Source organism: Salvelinus alpinus, chromosome 1, assembly GCF_045679555.1.
Source record: "Salvelinus alpinus chromosome 1, SLU_Salpinus.1, whole genome shotgun sequence".
Lineage (NCBI taxonomy): Eukaryota > Metazoa > Chordata > Actinopteri > Salmoniformes > Salmonidae > Salvelinus > Salvelinus alpinus.
This window is the reverse complement of record NC_092086.1, coordinates 70,086,214-70,106,353: the sequence shown is the minus strand read 5'-3', so window position 1 is coordinate 70,106,353 and position 20,140 is coordinate 70,086,214. Positions and strand designations below refer to the sequence as shown.

Here is a 20,140-nt window from a genome sequence, read left to right as displayed (position 1 = left end):
TTCACATTACTTTAACATATTTCAGTTCTGTATACAACATTTGTTTTATTTGATGACTTAACTATAGAGCTGCTTCCTATGCGGTCTGACAAAATCACTATTTTTGTAGTTCAAAGTAAAAGCATACTTTTATGACTGCTGAATACCAACTATCAATCACTTAGATCATGTTTTTCAGGAAGAGATACTGTAACTTGCGAAGCAACAGCTCTCTATCCCTCTCAATCGCACTTCTTCTGTCTCTCTCCTTGTCCGTGTCTGCCCCACGCAGACAAGTAGGCGCACAACGGGTTATGGTCATTGTAGTTAATTAGCATGTTTTCAACGCTAAACCTTGTCGCACAGTTCACGCTTGATCTCTTGAGAAACAGAGCATTGAGCTCACAAAAAAAAGAACAAAATGGAATTCAAAAGTTAAACTGACGTTGTCAATAGTTTAAAAAAAATAAAAATAAAATAAAGCTCCTGAATAACATGAGCTTTCTTTTAAAAAAGTTGTTATTTTATTTATTTTTTACATTGAATAAGCTGAATAGTCATCAATGCAGGTTTTGATTTATTAGGATCCCCATTAGCCGATACCAATGGCGACAGCTAGTCTTACTGGTGCCCGACATTTAACAAAAAATGCATTACAAACAAAATACTTTACAATTGACATAAATGTAAAAACATGAACACGTAGTGTGTGTGTGTGTGTATCCATCAGCTACACAAACATGCAGTGGCGATTTTAGCATATAAACCTTGGTGGGGCAAACCCCCAAAAACGTTTTGGGGGATGCACGCCAGCAAAGCCTCTACACAACGCTAAACAATACATTAATCGCACTATAACAGTGACAAACGGTGCCCACAAACTGTTACATAAAGCTGTCCCAACAGCAGAGTCCCAACACCTTACCACTGCTACACTTAGCTATCAGCAGAGCCTTAACTGTTTTGCTGCCAGACAACTCAGCCTCATTTACTGCCTTAAAAAAAAACATAGCTGATATGGCTCACTTGCTTAAAAAAAAAAAAAGGGGGGTTTCTACTGACAATTGAGATGTACAAACTATGGCATAAGGGGACAACAAGTAGATGAGGCAATCCGTAATTTCAATTAAGATATTAATGAGCGAGCTAGGACGGACGTAGTCAATATAACAATTTGTTCAGCACTTTTGAAATGTACAGCGACAGAACATGGGCCTTTCTTACAGTGTTCTCCCTGTACACTAAGTCAGAACCATAGGATAAATAAAGGGGGCATATAAGCAGACAATGAGAGCTCTTACAATATTCAATGATCACATTTCTCTACAAACAGGTTATAGGCTACACGTGCACCACCAAGTCGGAACAGTAGGCAAAATTAAGGGGAGGGGAAAATAGACCGAATTATTAGCGTGAGGCACATGGGCTACTAACAGCTTACTACACAACATACACTTAGTATTACTTTCTTAGCTACAGTATACATATCTCCTTGGCATATTACATAATTTATGCAGCAGCATACAAGACATTTTTGGACTCACCTTGTTGTGCTGTGCTCACTTGAACAGGAAGGTGGCACGGCAGTAAATTTTGTCATCAGTCTGGCATTCTCTGGATTTATGGTGCTTTCAAGACAACTAGGGGAAAAAACAACGTTGAATCATGACGTCAGTGATCTTCAGGTTGTAGCTCAAGAAAGAGGGCCGAGTTCCCGACTTACAATTCCGAGTTGGATGACCGTTCAAAATGTATTTTGCCAGACTGAGCTCGTTTTCTCCCGAGTTCCCAGTTGTCTTGAACTCAGTGAATTCAGATTTCCAAGTTCCGGGTTAACAGTTGTTTTGAGTGCGGCAGAAATCATGGTGGATTGACAGCATGGCCAATGTCGAATGTTTATCATTTTAAGATGGGGGGGGAAAGAGACCCTTTTGTGGTCCCCAGAATTGGGAACACACACTCGCTCCACTGAATAGCATGCTAGTGATTGCTTTGCAATGCTTGCAGTTAGCCACGGATTCCTTCCAAACCATTCATTGTTGAATTTGCGATTTCCAACTTGTTGAGTAATGTTTATGTCCAATGAGCACCGATACATTTTATCTATAATTTCTCTTCATTATTACTCTTCAAATGACAAGGATTAAAAAGGATTTGCCAGTAGATTGTCGACTTGATTCATGATGATGACTGCTAGCTAAGATTTTGAAAGCATGATGTTGACATTATCAGTCCAATCAAAGCTACTAAGTAGATATAACGTGATTTGGCGTAATTTTATCTGTGACCAATAACCTTGAGCCTTCTTGGATGGCCACTTCTAATGTAACTCTATGGCAGCACCAAAGGGGGTTGAATTTTCGAGCTCTACCTTTAGATTTGGCAGTGACGTAATGTCCCCATGAGTGACAGAACACTGATCCAGTCACAGCGCAACTAAAGAACATTACCAACCCCTACGCTCTGTATTTTCTGCTGGCTGCCCCACCACCACAGAAAGCACTGAGCTTGGCTGAAACACCTGCATTTTGGAGCTGCCTTACTCAAGAGACCATGTTTGTTTGGAGGCTTTATTAACTCAAATACTATTATTTTTTTTACATTGTTTGCAAACCGATATGTGACACGTTTTTTAGCTACGTGTGGCTCAAAACAGGTGGGGCGCTGAATGACAGGTCGCCACTGTATACATGTCAATACATACACACAACAAGTAGGTCACATGGGGGAGAGACGTTGTGCCATGAGGTGTTGCTTTATTTGTTTTTGAAACCAGGTTTGCTGTTCACTTGCGCTATATAAAAGATGGGAGTTCCATGCACTCATGGCTCTATAATTCCTTGACTTTGTTCTGGACCTGGGGACTGAAAAGACCCCTGGTGGCATGTCTGGTGGTGTAAATCTGTGCGTCAGAGCTGTGTGTTGACTATGCAAACTATTTCGAATTTCCAACACATTAATGTTTCTTATGAAAACAAGAAGTGACGCCAAGAGAGACTGGCATGCATAGTATTAATATTAGCCCTCTGATTACAAATGAAGAGCAAAACGTGCCGCACTATTCTAGGCAGCTGCAGCTTAACTAGGTCTTTCTTTGCAGCACTTGACCTTACGACTGGACAATAATCAAGAGAATATAAAACTAGAGCCTGCAGCAGGCCTTGCTTTGTGGAGTGTTGTGTCAAAAAAGCAGAGCATATCTTTATTACGGACAGACATCTCCCCATCTTTACAACCATTGAATCTATATGTTTTGACCATGACAGTTTACAATCGAAGGTAACACCAATGTCACGACTTCCACCAAAGGTGGCTCCTCTTCCTGTTTGGGCGGCGCTCGGCGGTCGTCGTCACCGGTCTACTAGCTGCCACCGATCCCCTTTTTCCTTTTCTGTTGGTTTTGTCTTATTGGTTACACCTGTTTCTTGTTTGGGGTTTGTTTATGGCTATTTAAGCCGGTTATGCCCACCTGCTTTTGTGAGGGCTTGTTTCTCTGCTCGGTTTTGTGGATGTGTAATTTTTGTATTTCTCCGGACTGTTGTGTCCTGTTTTTGGGCCGGTCATTTTATGCGCCTGGTGTTTTGGCGTGACCTTTCTTTCACCGGAATAATTACGGTTGTCCTTAACCCTCTGCGCCTGACTCCGCACCCACTACTCCTAGTCACGTAACAACCAAGTAATTTATGACCGACCGCCTTGATTTTGGTATTATGTAGCAAAATTTGAAATTCTGTTTATTTTTATTTTTACATTGGATAAAAGCAGAAACACAGAGCTACAAAATGGTATATCATACACTACATTTGAGGAACAATGGGAAAGTAATTCTGCTTTGAAAGTTGATAAACTTGTAACCTCACTTTTGAGAAAATGGCCTTTGAATGTTTTGGTACCTATTGGAGAGCTCTTCTTTGTCTACTTCCATTCAGCATCGTTCACACTCGCTTAAGCCCCACCCAATACTTTAAGGGAATATCTGAGCGTTTTGTCCTAAAACAACAGTTAACCAGCCAAGCAAACTGGCTAATGTTGGCTAGCTTGCTAGCTACTTCCATACACAGATTAGAGTACAGCTCACTGACCATTTTACTTGCCCTAGCAGAGCTGGTTAGGATGTTATGTTATCCAGAGCGTTGGTGACTGCAACTGTGCTGCTGGCAACAATTTACGCTTTTTTGCCAACGTTTACTGACACCGACCATATTCAAAACGTGTTGAGCGTTCTTAAATCCGTCAGTTATTCTGCGCTCTGGCACACAGACGAGAATGCACTGAAATTTGCGTAGAAACCCAGAACGATTTTACAAGCCCGTCGTAGAGGATGTACGCAATTAAACTCATTAAGCTGAGCCTGGGAGAACTACAAACTGTTCTTCAGGTCCTGGACCTCTCTGGTCAAGTCGTCCATTCTTTTATTAGTTGACTCTATCAGTATTTGGACAACACTTTACGCTATTTTCTTGTTGTTAACTGCTTGTAGAACTATTTGTTAGTTTAAAAGATCCCTCACCTATAATAGAGACACCACTGTCGCCAACGGTATTCCCGTCGGCTTTGATCTTTGTCATGGTAGCAACATAGGTTACGCTGTTACACCTCATAGTTCCAGACAGGGCACGTCACAGGGAAGACTGGAAACAACAGAAGACATCTAGAGAGCCACAAGCCCAGGACAATCCGCGGTCCCAGCCACGCATCGTGGGCTGTGTTCAAGCCTTCAAAAAAAAAACTGCTAGCTTGATAAGCTGCTAGCTAGCAGCTAGGCTAGCTGCTACGCCAAGCAGCTCCTCAGATCGCCTTGGTCGGCAGGATCACTGGACAGATAGTAGCGGTCCCAGCAACTGATGCCAACCGCGTCGCGTTTGGGGTAGGTACCTAGCAAGTAGGTAGCTAGCAAGTAACCAAACTTTTTCAATAGACTTTCAAAACAACAAACTCTCCCTTGTTCCGCATTCAACAGGAAGTGACACAAGGTGAAGGGAGACAAGGAAGAGGAATTGATGCCACTTTCAGACCATAGAGCTGCAACAACTCAAGGAAGGCTGCTGTGTGGCACGCGTTTAGTCTGTCTGGTCTGTGGTTCAGTCCTTCACTTAATTTCTCTGAGAGGAAGGTGTAATTTTAACCACTACCGTCATGCATTTCCTCTGTCATCCCTCGCCCTCTAATATTTCTCCCTCTATCCAAAAACGCAGCGAGAGAAACGGGTCGGTCAGTCGCTTAGAACAAGGTCATCCAAAACAAAGTAGTGGACAACGCAGCAAAACAGAACACCGGAGCCTCCAGCAGGAAGAAGAAACACGACTACGCCACCTCAGAGAAAAAACACCAAACCTTGAGTGAAGGACGAGAGGAGAATGGGAGGATGAGAGAATAAAGAGAAGAGAAGGAGAGGCTAAACGAAACACTGCAAAGCGGTGCATGGTAGTGTTGGGTGGCTGGTTCTTTAAAAGAGAGCTGAGACGTTGGGGTCTGCTGGGTAACACAGCATTTACTCTCCTTAAAGCGGGGAGGCGAGAGTGACTGGCCAGGGTGCTCTGGCATCCCTGATGAGGTCATTAAAGAGAATGGCTTCTCGTTGCCAGCTATGTTTTGCTGGATGAGGAAGTGTAGTGAGTGAGTGAGATTTTTTCAGCATAGAAAAAGTATGTGAACCCTTTGGAATTACCTGGATGTCTGCATAAATTTTACATCAAATTTGATCTGATCTTCATCTAAGTCACAACAATAGACAAACTCAGTGTTCCTTAGACTAATAACACACAAATGATTGTCTATTGAATACATTATTTAAACATTCACAGTGTAGGTTGGAAAAAGTATGTGAACCCCTAGGCTACTGACTTCTCCATTGAAGTCAGGAGTCAGCTAACCTGGAGTTCAATCAATGAGACGAGATTGGAGATGTTGGTTAGAGCTGCCGTGCCCTATAAAAAACCCTCACAAAATGTGGGTTTGCTATTCACAAGAAGCATTGCCTGATGTGAACCATGCCTTGAACAAAAGAGATCTCAGAAGACCTAAGATTAAGAATTGTTGCCTTGCATAAAGCTGGAAAGGGTTACAAAAGTATCTCTAAAAGCCTTGACTTTCATTAGTCCATGGTAATACAAATTGTCTATAAATGGAGAAAGTTCAGCCTTGTTGCTACTCTCCCTAGGAGTGGCCGTCCTGCAAAGATGACTGCAAGAGCACTGCGCAGAATGCTCAATGAGGTTAAGAAGAATCCTATAGTGTCAGCTAAAGACTTACAAAAATCTCTGGAACATGCTAACATCTCTGTTGACGAGTCTGCAATACCGAAAACACTAAACAAGAAGAATTATGTTCATGGGAGGACACCATGGAAGAAGCCACTGCTGTCCAAAAAAACATTGCTGCGCGTCTGAAGTTTGCAAAAGAGCACCTGGATGTTCCACGGCGCTACTGTCAAAATATTCTGTGGACAGATGAAACTACAGTTGAGTTGTTTGGAAGGAACACACAACACTATATGTGGAGGGAAAAAAGGCACAGCACACCAACATCAAAACCTCATCCCAACTGGAAACTATGGTGGAGGGAGCATCATGGTTTGGGGCTGCTATGCTGCCTCAGGTCCTGGACAGCTTGCTGTCAGACAGAAAAACGAATTCCCAAGTTTATCAAGACATTTTGCAGGAGAATGTTAGGCGATCTGTCCACCAATTGAAGCTCAACAGAAGTTGGGTGATGCGACAGGACAACAACCCGAAAGACAATTAAATCAACAACAGAATGGCTTCAACAAAAGAAAATATGCCTTCGAGTGACCCAGTCAGTCCTGACCTCAACCCGATTGAGGTCATGCCACAGCATCTCAAGAGAGCGGTTCACACCAGACATCCCAAGAATATTGTGGAACCGAAACAGTTTTGTAAAGAGGAATGGTCCACAATTCCTCCTGACCGTTGTGCAGGTCTGATCCGCAACTACAGAAAACATTTGGTTGAGGTTTCTGCTACCAAAGGAGGGTCAACCTGTTATTAAATCCAAAGGTTCACATACTTTTTCCAAGCTGCACTGTGAATACAGTGTGTTCAATAAACCACATGAAAAATCAATTGTTTGTGTGTTAGTTTAGTTTAAGTGTTTGTCTATTGTTGTGACTTTATGTCTACAAATTTTATGACTAATTTATGTAGAAATCCAGGTAATTCCAAAGGGTTCACATCCTTTTTCTTCCCACTGTAAGTGTTTTATTTCCGGTCTGCCTAGGTCCAAACCAGGGGAGAAGGACTGCCCCCTCTCATTGAAGCCAAGAAGTTCAAGGCCGACCGCAGTATTGCAGGCACGGTAGGATCCCCCATTATAGTGAAAGGGAAAATGGCAATATTCGTGTAAATAAAACTTTTTTTTAAGACAACCATGATGGTACCAATAATTGCTTCTATTACACCAGATGAATGTTCTTGAACCGATTATTTTAAAATCACGCACAGAAGAAGTTTAGTTGATGAGACTACACAACAAAGAGTTGTGACCCACTGTGTAAAATTCAATATTCGCTCATTTGAGCAAACTTTTTGATTGTTTCTCATATGCACGATATGCGCATGTGCAACACCCCCCACGCTTCCTTGTCAATTTTCTACACCCCCACTAGAAGTAAACAAGCCAAGCTAAATATAGCTAGCTAGCCCAGCTAGACAAACTGTGGGGAGAAATACTCTGATGGGGCTTTCTGAAAAGGAGATAGAGAGACGACACTGCCACATAGTAATGACCAGCTTAGAGATTTAATTAAAACAGGACTAAATTGGAGCATTTTCGAGCCTTCGTGCGAGAGGAAGATGTATTGGCGGTCTCGCCAACGAGCTCTGGGGGAAAGTCTAATTTACCAGCTAGCTAGTTCTAGTCTTTAAAAAGCTCGGAAAACAACCTCCAATTCTGACAGTCGTCTCCCGGCTAAAGACTTTAGTGGACGGATGACGAAACCCGCAAAGCAACAGCCCTGGGTCTCAGAGCAGTGTGTGGTGGAAGACAAGAACGCTATACGTGAGGGTGCATGTGACCTTGTCTTCGGAAGTCCGGAGAGCTGGTTGGGGAAGCCTGGGAGAGATGTGTTGGCCTCAATCCTATACAGCTCCAAAATCGTCAGAATCATTGTGGATGAAGTTCATATGACCTACATATGGTATGCACAATGACCTAGAACTGTACTTCAACGGTATAGAATAGCACTGCGATGGATACATGTAATGTCGGAATGTAAAGTATAGTGATGACATACCATTGAATGATTGAAAGTTTTGTATTTCTACAAACATAATAACCCTTTGCCTTGATGACAGCTTTGCACACTCTTGGCACTCTCAACCAGCTTCACCTGGAATGCTTTTCCAACAGTCTTGAAGGAGTTCCCACAAAGAATGCCAAGAGTGTGCAAAGCTGTCATCAAGGCAAAGGGTGGCTACTTTGAAGAATCTCAAATATAAAATATATTTTGATTTGTTTAATATTTTTTTGGTTACTACATGATTCCATGTGTGTTATTTCATAGTTTTGATGTCTTCACTATTATTCTACAATGTAGAAAATAGTAAAAATAAAGAAAAACCCTGGAATGAGTCGGTGTGTCCAAACTTGACTGTTACTGTATATCTCTTTATTATGTGTGGGAATACTTTGGAACAGATTTACAACATTTGAAATCACTTGGAGCCAGCTACCACGAAAATGGGGCGAGAAGGGGGTTAAAATAAAATATCGCTTGGAGCTGATTTGCTGATGTTTTTAATCAAACAAAAAATTTGGGGGTCGAATTGCAGGCCGAATTGCAGGTAGACTCCAATCAAGTTGTCAAAACATCTCAAGGATGATCAATGGAAACATGATGCACCTGATCTCAATTTCGTGTCACATAGCAAAGGGTCTGAATACATATGTAAATAAGGTATTTCAGTTTTTTTTTTTTTTTTACATTTCCCAAAACCTTTTTTCCCCCTCCTTTGTCATTATGGGGTATTGTGTGTAGATTTATGAGGGGGGGGGGAAATATTTTATACATTTTAGAGTAAGGCTGTAACGGAAAAAGGGAATAGGTCTGAATACTTTCCGAATGCACTGTATATTCTGTACTGTCACCTCATATTAAATATCAGAGCTCAAATCCTGGAGTATGTCGGTCAACGACGAGGTTTCCTCTTGACATCCAACTTTTAGCTACAAACCACAGGATTTGAAATAGAAGTGACTGGTGAGACAAGGGATGCACGATATAAAATCGGTGAGCATATCGGAATCGGACGATATTAGCTAAAAATGCCAACATCGTCAGCGAGACAGCTCAAAAGGAGAAATCCATCAACGTCAAGACAATGGAATTCATTGCCCTTGACAATCAACCGTCCTATGTCGTGGATGATGTTGGCTTTCGCCGACTGGTCGAGCCCCGGTACACACAATTTTTCAGATGTTGCCCTACCGGAGTTACACAGTATTGTTGAAACGTACATCTATGAGCTACTGCTATTAACGTCACGACTGACATTCGGACCAGCGACGTCAGCCCCATGAGCATGCTGAGTGAGTCTGACCGCACAGCGGGTCGACGAGGATTTCGTACTGAGGAAAGCCGTATTGCATGCCCAAGAATGTGCTGGTTCTCATACCGCTGCTGCCATTTCAAATGGCATTTGAGAACATGTTTGAAACTTGAACACACTCCTAGCGCCGTTTGAACAACTGACTGGAGAAATAAACTCATCGACTGTGTCTGGAGCAGACGTGATATCCTCCGTCGTGGAATTGAAACGCCTGCTCAACAAAACTGCCGACACAGACCGCGGGGTTAAAACTTACAAAACTACTTGAGGCTGTGAACAAGTGAGCCGGTGGCATTCTCTCGGAGCCTCTTTACTGTGTCGCCACCAGGCTCGATGCTAGGTACAAGGACCGCTACTTCGATGCAGACACGAAACAGGGTTTACGTGAAATGTTACATACACAGCTGGACAAGATGGAAACGGACACAGCGAAAGTGCGCACCGAGGAAGAGAGGCCACGGACAGACAGAGCTGAAACTTCACTGCCTGACATGTGTGATGAAATCCTGGTTGAGAATGAAACGACTGAACAAAAGAACAACGAAACAGCACAGCAAGTAAGTGAAAAAAAGGTTTTGATGATGTTTTACTGGTAATGGGGACACACGTAAATGCCAACAAAAAAACTTTTTGGGGGTCGGTGGTGTGGTGTGTGTGGTATTTGTGTGCGTGTGTGTGTAACCTTTATTTAACTAGGCAAGTCAGTTAAGAACAAATTCTTATTTACAATTACGGCCTACCCCGGCCAAACTCAGACGACGCTGGGCCAATTGTGCGCCGCCATATGGGACTCACACTCACGAACGATGTGTGATACAGCCTGGATTCGAACCAGGGACTGTAGTGACGCCTCTTGCACTGAGATGCAGTGCCTTAGAACGCTGCGTCCATGAGTAACTATTTAACTGTACTAGAATGCTTAAAAAGCCGCAAAAATTTCAAATATCGTTTTTTTGGGGGACTAGGAAAATATCGGATATCGATATCGGCGCATCTCTAGGCGAGACAGTTGTTTAGGCTTCGTCCGTTTTGCTAACACCTGCTGTGGATTGCTTGGCTTGCTACATGTGTGTAGTGTACTTCTGAGCCTGTGTCTCCCCTAGTCTCCTTCTCCCTACCAGAGATATTCAAAAACAAAAAGGAAAAGGCTGCTGAACCAACGGTCTCCTGGTCCCTGATGAGCAGGAAATAGCGTCATTTGTGAGAAGGAGTGGGAAGTGAGTAAGTGAGGATGAGTCACCCAGGCGAAACCGAGCAGAGGTTGTGTCCCAAAGAGTACCCTATTCCCTTTATAGGGCCCATAGGGGTCTGGTCAAAAGCAGTGCACTATATAGGGAATAGGTTGATATTTGGGACTCAGCCTCTGAAGGTCCTGCTGCCACCTGCAGAGCCCGCAGTGGCCACAGCTATTGGCATGAGGGGCCCCTCACCAAACCACAAAGAAAAACACCACAGAGACATGCACCACAGGGCAGCAGTGGAACTGATAACAACGGAGCTGCCTGTTGTTTCATGTGGGATGATCAACAACTAGAGCTTTCCCCCTAAAGCGGTCTGTATGTCTGAGGTGGCAGGGTGCACAACACGTGATACATACATGTAGACAGACACACAACGAGCTCGCATAGAAACACACATGCAGGCACAGGAGAGAGGGCAGGCAGATGGGAGTTCGTAGGGAACCCTTTAATGCCCCAGATGTTGCTCAGCCCACGATGCATAGCACACAGCTTTGATCCGCCACACGGGTCCAACCACAAGTACTGGTGTGGAGGGTGAGTGTGTGTGTCTGTAGGCTGGATTCATAGCTGTGGCATGCACACTGCTTTTGGTGGGAGGACTGCTTTTCCTTGCGAAGAGATCCAGCTGCACCACCCAAGGGAGAAATAACACACACACACACACACACACTCGCGCCCAACTAAACGCACAAACACATACAACCCAAGGGACCACTACTGTAAAACACACACACAAGCCCCCCCCACACACACACTGGGGACAGCTTATACACACATACATCCTTTGGAGAATTTTGTGCTTTAGGATGTAATACAAATGACTTAATAGCCTACTTTCAGTGATCTATGTGCTTACGATTCCAAGCACAGCTCGCGTGGATTTCATCTCCCGTTTTACTAAACCAGTCTTCAACTCAATAGGTGGTGTACCACTACAGCGAGGTCTACTAATCCACTGATGGGTTACTGGCGCATAGAAAAAGTGACCAGAGAGTCCAAACCTGAGCATATTTACCTTCGTATTGCTTAAAATGATCTATTATTTTCCGTGCATAGGGGGTAGGGGCAAGGGGTGGTTGTGGGATTGAACCAGAGTTCACCAAGCCATAGATAAGACAATGAAAGGAGAGGGCATCCCTGTGACATAGTTAACAGGAGAGTATAGGCCTAGAAGTGATGGCGCCCCTCCATCCAGCCACCCTGGTGAGTGAGCTTACAACAGCATGACTGGACTCTTACAAAGCCTGTTCTGCACAGCAGCTCTGGAGAACAGGAGACCACACCTGGGTTCAAATACTATTCAAAACCACATCTAATACTTCAGCTGGGCTTGATTGAGCTTCCTGACGCATATGGATCCCACCCCCAGCACTCCAGGCTGACTAAAGCAAACACAAACTATTTTGAAAGTTTTCAAACAGTATTGAACCCAGGTTTGCTCTGGAAACTGCAGGCCTGCAGGCCCAGGCACTGGGATTAGACAGACAGCAGGCAGGCTGCGGTCCGAGTTACCATTACCAAGCCAAGCAGAGCCAGGCCAGAGAGCAGCAAGCCAAGCTCAGTCAATCCTGAACCCAGTGACCCAGGCCAGGCAGAACCAGTCAGTTTGGTAATGATGTGGTACAGAGCAGTGGGTTCTTAAAACCTCTTTGACCCATGCTCATCCTTGGCCGAAAGCCTGTCTCTTTATAATGTCAATCATCATCATAGAAGGAGTCTTGCATGGAAGGAGTTTGGGGAGGTTCCAGTTGTTGAAGTGGACATAAAATAGTGTACTGTGATTTCAAGCCTGGTCTGCTGGGAAAGGATGCAGCCTTGAGCTGATCAAAGGCTCTGGCCACAGTTAGTGCACTATACCGAATATGGTGCCATTTGGGACGTAGCCTAGGACTGAGATGAGGTTGTTCCCTGGGGAAGCAATGCTAGTTTCCTAGGTCAAGGCCCTGCTCCTCGGCTCTCTAGACCTCTGAACCCCAAAACGTATTTTATCTCCCCACTGAGCCACCAAGCCATGCACTCGCTCGCCCTTTTTCTCAGCTACTGTTCAGTTTCTCTCCTCTTCCCCTCAGGCCAAACCAAAAGACAAAGTCTTTTCGAAGTATGATGGTTTCCAGTATGCCGCCACCACAGTCAACAGAAGAAAATAAAAAATTGCCTTTGCTGCTGCTGCGTCAAGCCTTTTCTCATTAGGAGAAAAGAAGGTTCTCGTACATGTAATGATTTCTTTCCCCTGCGTTTCAATGGGGACTGAGGCTAAAGAGACCGTGCCAATTCGTCATTCTCTGTCTGCCGAATGAGACTGTTATGCAACGGCTAATTACTTCCACTTGGCCAAGGGAGTGGGGGGGGGGGGTCTCTCTCTCTCTCTCTCTGAAAAGGACCACAAACACAGGGACCGAGCCATCTCGGTCTTTCTCTTCGACCATTAAGTGTTTATCGGAAACCACGACGGCACAGTGAGCTCGTACAGACAGAGCGAGGGCCGCACAGTGGACGAGAAGAGGAGGACTGCGAGCCCGAGAGAGAACGCAAGGCTAGCTGAGACCGACAGGCCCTGCAGCTTTTCCTTTCCACAATTCTTTGGAAGATGTCATTATTTTTAAGTGCAGTCAACTCACTTATTATCTACCTTCAACCATCTATCCCTGCATCTCCCCACATTCTAAATAAATCAATCAATCAAGACAAGCACATGCTAATTTGTGAATCTTTCCATCCACTTATCTAGTTACCCTCATCTGTTCCTCTCCTAATTTGTACCTTTTTTAATTCATATTTATTTAACTAAGTCCGTTAAGAGCAAATTCTTATTGACAATGACGGCCTACCGGGGAACAGTGGGTTAACTGCCTTGTTCAGGAGCAGAAAGACCGATTTTTACCTTGTCAGCTCGGGGATTCGATCCTTTCGGTTACTGGCCCAACGCTCTAACCACTAGGCTATCTATCCAGGTCTACACACAGCTTATCTATCCAATCCATCTTTGCACACTGTGTTTCCTGCATGACCAGAAGGAGAGTAAAGCACTGAGGTTTGTTGATGTTTCCCTGTGACCCAGTCCCATTGGTGTGACTTCTCTACCCCCCACTTTACCTCTGCCTCACTCCGTGAGTCTCTATGTAGGTGTGTGTGTAGGTGTGTGTGTGTGTCACCGCATGAGTGTGTGTGCGTGCGCCCCAGTCTCCCATCCTCACTCTGGGAGAGGAATAAGCCTACAACCCAGTCTGTGTAGTCCCCCCCCCCCCATCTGACGAACGCCGACCAACATCTCCATGTTCCCAGATCCTATGAACCCTGGTTGGTGTGTGATCCTACGATCCCTGGACACTGAGCAGCACTTAAGGGCCCACTACAAACCCTTTCTCACAATGCAGCTGACCTGACCTCTAGAACACATGGTGCTGCTGTGATCACTTCCAGTAAAACCTGTCAAATGTGTGTGGTGGGGAATGGGGCGTGTGTGTGTGTGTGGGGGGGGGGGGGGACTCCGATACTGCCACACGCCCGTCTGTCTGTGGGAGATGATGATAGCCAAGAGCCAGGCAATGCAACATGCTGCAACGTTACACTGAAGCTAAGCACACAGGTCTGTGTGTGTGTGTGTGTGTGTGTGTGTGTGTGTGTGTGTGTGTGTGTGTGTGAGAATGTGTCCTCTGCAGTGTTTCCCAACGGCGGTCCTTTTTGTGTGTGATTGGGCACATTGTGTTTCCTGTACGAGCAGGAGAGTAAAGCACTGAGGTTTGTTGATGTTGCCCTGTGACCCAGTCCCTTTGGTGACTTCTCTACCCCCCACTTTACCTCTGCCTCACAACCACACACACACACACTTCACTTATCAGAGTTGTATCAGAATAAATGAAAGCATTCAAACAGTGTTGTTGGTGTGTGAGGGTTCAGAGTGTGGTTGTTTTTCCTGGTTGCACTGTATCAGAGCAGTGAAAGCATTCAAACAGTAGGGCCCTAAAAATGTGGACGGAATCACAAAAAAATGGAATTCAACAATATTCAAAAAATGTATTGAACTTAGTATTGAATAAACTAAATGAATTGAATATTTCTTTAAAATTTACCCAAGTCTGTCATAAGATACGAACAGAATGTGATTCGTGATTCCTGCAACTTTCTGAATAGGCAAACAGAATTTCCCCGTGCAGCTGGCACTTTGTGTAGTCATCGGCAATGAGGCTCATGAAAAATATTCTGGTAGATGGAAAGGCGTTCCCAAAAACCTTGTCAATTAAATGTGACATACAAAGTAGCCTATGCTTACCTTGCAGAATGATATCATGATTATTTGCATCCAGTGGCTAGTTTTGTTTTGCAAACTCTACCATCTCATATAGCGTTGCAAAAACAATCACTAAACGACAGCCTCTTGCTAGGTGTGCAATGGAATTCGTCTCACATTTTCCCTATAGCTCAAAAGTAGTCTCCTGATGTGGTTTAAACATTGTTTTTCTATTGAAATTTTGGGGGGGATTTTGAAAGCGAAAACCTAACAAAACAGAACCCTGGTAAAACAAAATGGAGTCAGGTGATTTTAATAGAGCCCTCAAACAGTAAACATCCTCCCTACCTGACGACAGGTTCTGGGATGGCGTCTACGCTGGCAGGGACTTGGACCCCCTTCTCCCACTCCTGTCTCCAGGGGTCAGACAGCACGTAGAAGTCATCAGGGCCCAGCTGGGCCGAGTCTGGCAGCTTCATGGCCGTGATGAAGTCCGTCCGGAACACCTGACCGGAAACGCACAGACAGAGAGAGTTTCAGTCATACGGACACCATTCACAACGCAAAGCGAGAGTGTTTGAGTCAAATGATTATGATAACAATCATTTGCATCTGTATAGCAGTTTGAATTTGAGAAAACATGACAGGTTTCAGGCTAAAAACATTGCAACCTAAACATTACCATCACTCAGGCTGCCCGTTGTATGGGGGGGCAGTCCATTTAGGTCAACTTTAGGGTGATATCGTGAGCACAAAAAAAGACGCAATGACATAATTTGGCGAACTAAGTATTGTCGAAGGGGGTGTAAAGTAGCACAGGTGAAAGAGCCTTTACAATAGTGCTGAGTGATTAGTGTTTGAGATTGGTTCCGTAAAAAAAAAAAAAAAATTGGAAATTACAGAAAAGATTTTACAGCTTTTTAATGGAAATTACAAAGCCAAAAATAGTGAACATTCAATTGCCAAAACATTGAAAATATTTCATTGTCTCTGTCAGGGTCACATTGGGTAGACATCAATAGAAAATTGGAAATGACTATGAAATAAAATATTTCTGTGAATATTACTTACTTTTTATTTAATTACTTTATTATTTGATTACTTTATTATTTTTCATCATCGCATCTCTGCTCAGTCAGTAGCAGCCAGCCAGCCAGACCATCTAACGTCATCTCTGTGCTCCCCATACTGTACTATCTTTAGTCATCTTATTTAGCTAGGCTAGCCTGCCTAAGTATGCTGCAGAGCTGACGAAATCATTTTACTAGCTCTTCAAAGTAGATAAGGCATACTTTCACAAACCTTCTCTAGCTCTCTCCTCATTGTGTTGTGTACATTCCTCTTTCATGCGGTCTGTATGCAACCTAACGTAGCAGGCGTAAGTGTGTCCGTCTCTGTCCGAGCCGGAAAGAAAAGGCGCAATGGATTATTGTCATTGTAGTTAATTATCACGTTTCTGCGCTGAACTAGGTTGAATACTTGCTTAATGAAAATTACGTCTCCCTTCAAACCAGTATCCCACATAGTTCTAGACTTAATTTCTCTCATGAATGATTCGATTTCGCTCTAGAGAGAAACGGCACATTGGGCTCACAAAAAAACACGAACTAAATAGAATTTAAGTAACTGAATCGACATCGGTCAATTAGTTGTTTAATAACCGAAAAACTATTATTTCAGTTAATCACTCAGCACTACTTTACAACTAACGCTATAAAGAACACCTGACAGAAGACAGCGAGAGAAACAGGGTTTCACTCAAATTGACACATGGAAAAACACAACAGAAAGAGTTTCAGTCACTGTCAAATTATCATCATACCAATCATTTGCGTCGGTATAGCAGATCTCAAACTCAAAAATCATCGTCAACAGGGAATCTCCATTGTACATGTGTCACTGTGTGCATCCCAAATGACACCCTATTCTCTTTATAGTGCACTACTTTTGACCAGGGCCCTATGGGTAGTGCACTATAAGGGAATAGGGTGCCATTTGGGACAAAGCCCCTCGCCTCACACCGGGCTCTGAGGCACAGAGCATCCTGATGCCCAGCTCTTTCTTTTCTTTTATATTTCCTATGAAATCTGACCAAGTTGTTGGTCTGCCGGTGGCCTTTTGTCAGATGTTGAAATTGGCCGTTTTTATGCAGGCTTTGCATACACAAAGACTGTGTAGCGTTAGTTGTAGCGGTTATTTGACCTGGGCTACCGGATATCAACACCACTGCCACCTGCAACAGTACAACAGTGATCGCCATGTGACTTTGGCTTGTTTTGTGCTTACAATATAAGTCTAAAGGACTGCCCTTTCATACAACGTGAAGCCTTTTCCCCAAATGGCACCCTATTCCCTTTATAGTGCACTACCCATAGGGCCCTGGTCAAAAGTAGTGCACTACAAAAGAGAATAGGGTCCCATTTGGGATGAACCCAGTGGGTCTCAACCCTGTGCCCTGGCGGGGACCTGCGGGGCAACACTGATGTGATCAGTCCCATAAGAAGCACTGATCCCCCAAACCTACACCAACCTTCCTCAAGGACAACAGGCACGGGCCCACCATGCCATGCAGAGCATTATCCAACCAGGCTGGCAGATCAGCTTTGACACCCACTTCATTATACACGTTATCATTCCTTAAGAAGCCCCTGCTTATCCCCTGCTTTATTAGCTCGCTGCCTGTACCTATCCCTTCCTACATCCTTCCATCTTCCCTCCCTCTCGCCGTTATCCTCCATTCCTCCGCTGATGCTCTCACTAGCACACGCATAGATATAGCCAAGGACTCCTAGTGCGTTTCTTTCTTCTTACTTCAGAAACAGGGGGAGGGATACTGGGCGTTGATAAACAGAGAGAGGGAGGATACGTGTCTCAGAGCGGGAGCGAGCGAGTTGAAAGACAGCTGAAAGAGAGACTGGAGAAAGCTAAATGAAGAGGAAGGGAGAAGATAGAGCGGGAGTAATGGTTAGGTCACAGGGGAGTTGACCTTTATGACCGGAGGGCAGGAAGGATAGATTTCTCTGGATGAGTCCCAAATGGCCCCCTATTCCCTTTTTAGTGCACTGCTTTTGATCGGGGCCCATAGGGCTCTAGCCAAAGGTAGTGCACTATACGGGAAAAAGGTGCCATTTGGGCCTCACACCTTTATCTAGAAGAGCTCTTTCTCTTCCTGGGATTAATGTGGAGAAGCTGAGAAAGCGAACGCAGCAGCCCCAGTAAGTGCTAGGCTGTATATGAAAAGGCCATATGTAAAAACCCAGGCAGACAGCCGGGTGAAAGTCGCCTTGGTCGACCAGGGTGTCTGCCAGCGCAAATAAATAATGCAATGTAGCGAGTGTGTGTGAGACAGTGTGTGGGGGACGGAGAGTGTGTGTGTGGGACGGAAAGTGTGTGTGGGACAGAGAGAGCAAAGAGAAAGTGTGTGTGTGTGTGAGATGTGTGCATGCGTGTGTCTCAGACAGTGAACCGAGGCCAAGATGAATCCTCCTCCCCTTCAGCAGAGCAGAACTGGGGGAGGACAGTCAGGATGATCTCCTGTTCGCTCTCCAACACCCAGCAGGAGAGGAGAGGGTGTGTCAGTGATTCATTTTTACTGCCGTGTTTATACAACCCAACCACAGCTAATTAATGTCAGGGAAACAGAATTACAAGGTCCCTGCTTTTAATGTCCACTCCTCCCTCCCTCCCCCTTTACCCCATCCATCTCTACTTCCACCCCACCCCTCGCCCTCCCTCCCCCTTTACCCCATCCATCTCTACTCCCACCCCACCCCTCGCCCTCCCTCCCCCTTTCCCCATCCATCTCTACTTCCACCCCACCCCACCCCTCGCCCTCCCTCCCCCATCCATCTCTACTTCCAGCCCTCGCCCTCCCTCCCCCTTTACTCCATCCATCTCTACTTCCACCCCTGTTTCCTCTCTTCCCCCTCTCCCTTTATTCCCCTTTCCCTCCCTTTCTTATATCAAACAGTGTGTTGTGGAAATCAAATAAAATGTTATTGGTCACATACACGTGATTAGCAGATGTTATTGAGGGTGTAGCGAAATGCTTGTGCTTCTAGCTCCGACAGTGCAGTAATATCTAACAAGTAATATCTAACAAAGTACACAACATATACCCAACACAAATCTAAGTAAGGAATGAATTAAGACTATATACATATGGACGAGCGATGTCGGAGCGGAGCGGACTAAGATACAGTAGAATACTATAGAATATAATATAGTAATACACTATAGTATACACATACGAGATGATGTATGTGTGTTTACAGCTGAGGATGAGCGACTCCCTGGCAGGGGCTTGTCAATCGGCTATGATAATGATGACAGGAGGACAGTGTCGTTCCCAGCACTCGTCCTGTACACAGCAGTAACGGTCAGGGATAGGGCACCTCAATGACCTACAGCTACTTACGTCAGCATCATCAGTTAAAAACACACACAAACCTCTCTGTAGCGGAGTGAGGATGTAAACTCCTATCCATCCTGGGTTATGTTTTGTAGCGAGCAGGGTTCTCATTACCTCCAATCTAGTGCTTAAGTGATGACATGGGGAAGGAGGGGATGACAGGCCGAGAGGGATTACAAATCACACTACACACAGAGAGAGAGCGAGAGCGAGAGCGGGAGAGAGAGAGAGGGAGAGATCTGCATAGCAGAACACTGTTCACCTCAGTAATGTAAATCTGCCTCACTGCAACAGGAATGTGTGCAGGTTTGACTGACTCACCTGGTCTCGCTCACCTTTATAAATCATCTACATTAAGAAGGTAGATGTGAATTGAGAATAGTGACGGTATGGAATGGGAAAGTGGCTAAATGCACACCTGACCAAGCCGCACCAAGATGTCCCCAAAGGCACCCTATGTAATGCACTACTTTTGTAGCCTGGTCCCATATCTATGTGTGCTTTTGCCTACTCCATAGTCATTGTCAAGCCAAACCATTTTTTCTGCATGACAAGTCCATAAAGTGTTGTCAAGAGAGCAGAAACAGACTAGAGAACACTTTGTCTGCAGAAACATACGCATACTTGAATGAAAAGCGACATGCAAACTGGCCTCTCTCGAAGCTGAGATCCGCGAAAGGTGACTGGTCATTCCCAGGCGCATTTTGTTATTGTT

General features: G+C 44.6%; 1 protein-coding gene across 4 annotated transcripts in view; it reads right to left on the bottom strand.

Annotated features, from left to right (window-relative positions):
- LOC139584298 (protein Jade-1-like) overlaps nt 1-20,140 on the bottom strand; it is a 144,717-nt gene that overhangs the window by 81,508 nt on the left and 43,069 nt on the right. For 3 of the 4 annotated variants that reach the window (XM_071415980.1, XM_071415971.1, XM_071415990.1), the window contains 2 exons: nt 15,363-15,520; nt 1,524-1,619 (listed from right to left, as the gene is read on the bottom strand). In XM_071415980.1, coding sequence (XP_071272081.1) covers nt 1,524-1,619; nt 15,363-15,520 — 254 coding nt within the window. The remainder of the gene's footprint in view (nt 1-1,523; nt 1,620-15,362; nt 15,521-20,140) is intronic. The other variant, XM_071416000.1, reaches the window with a different exon arrangement.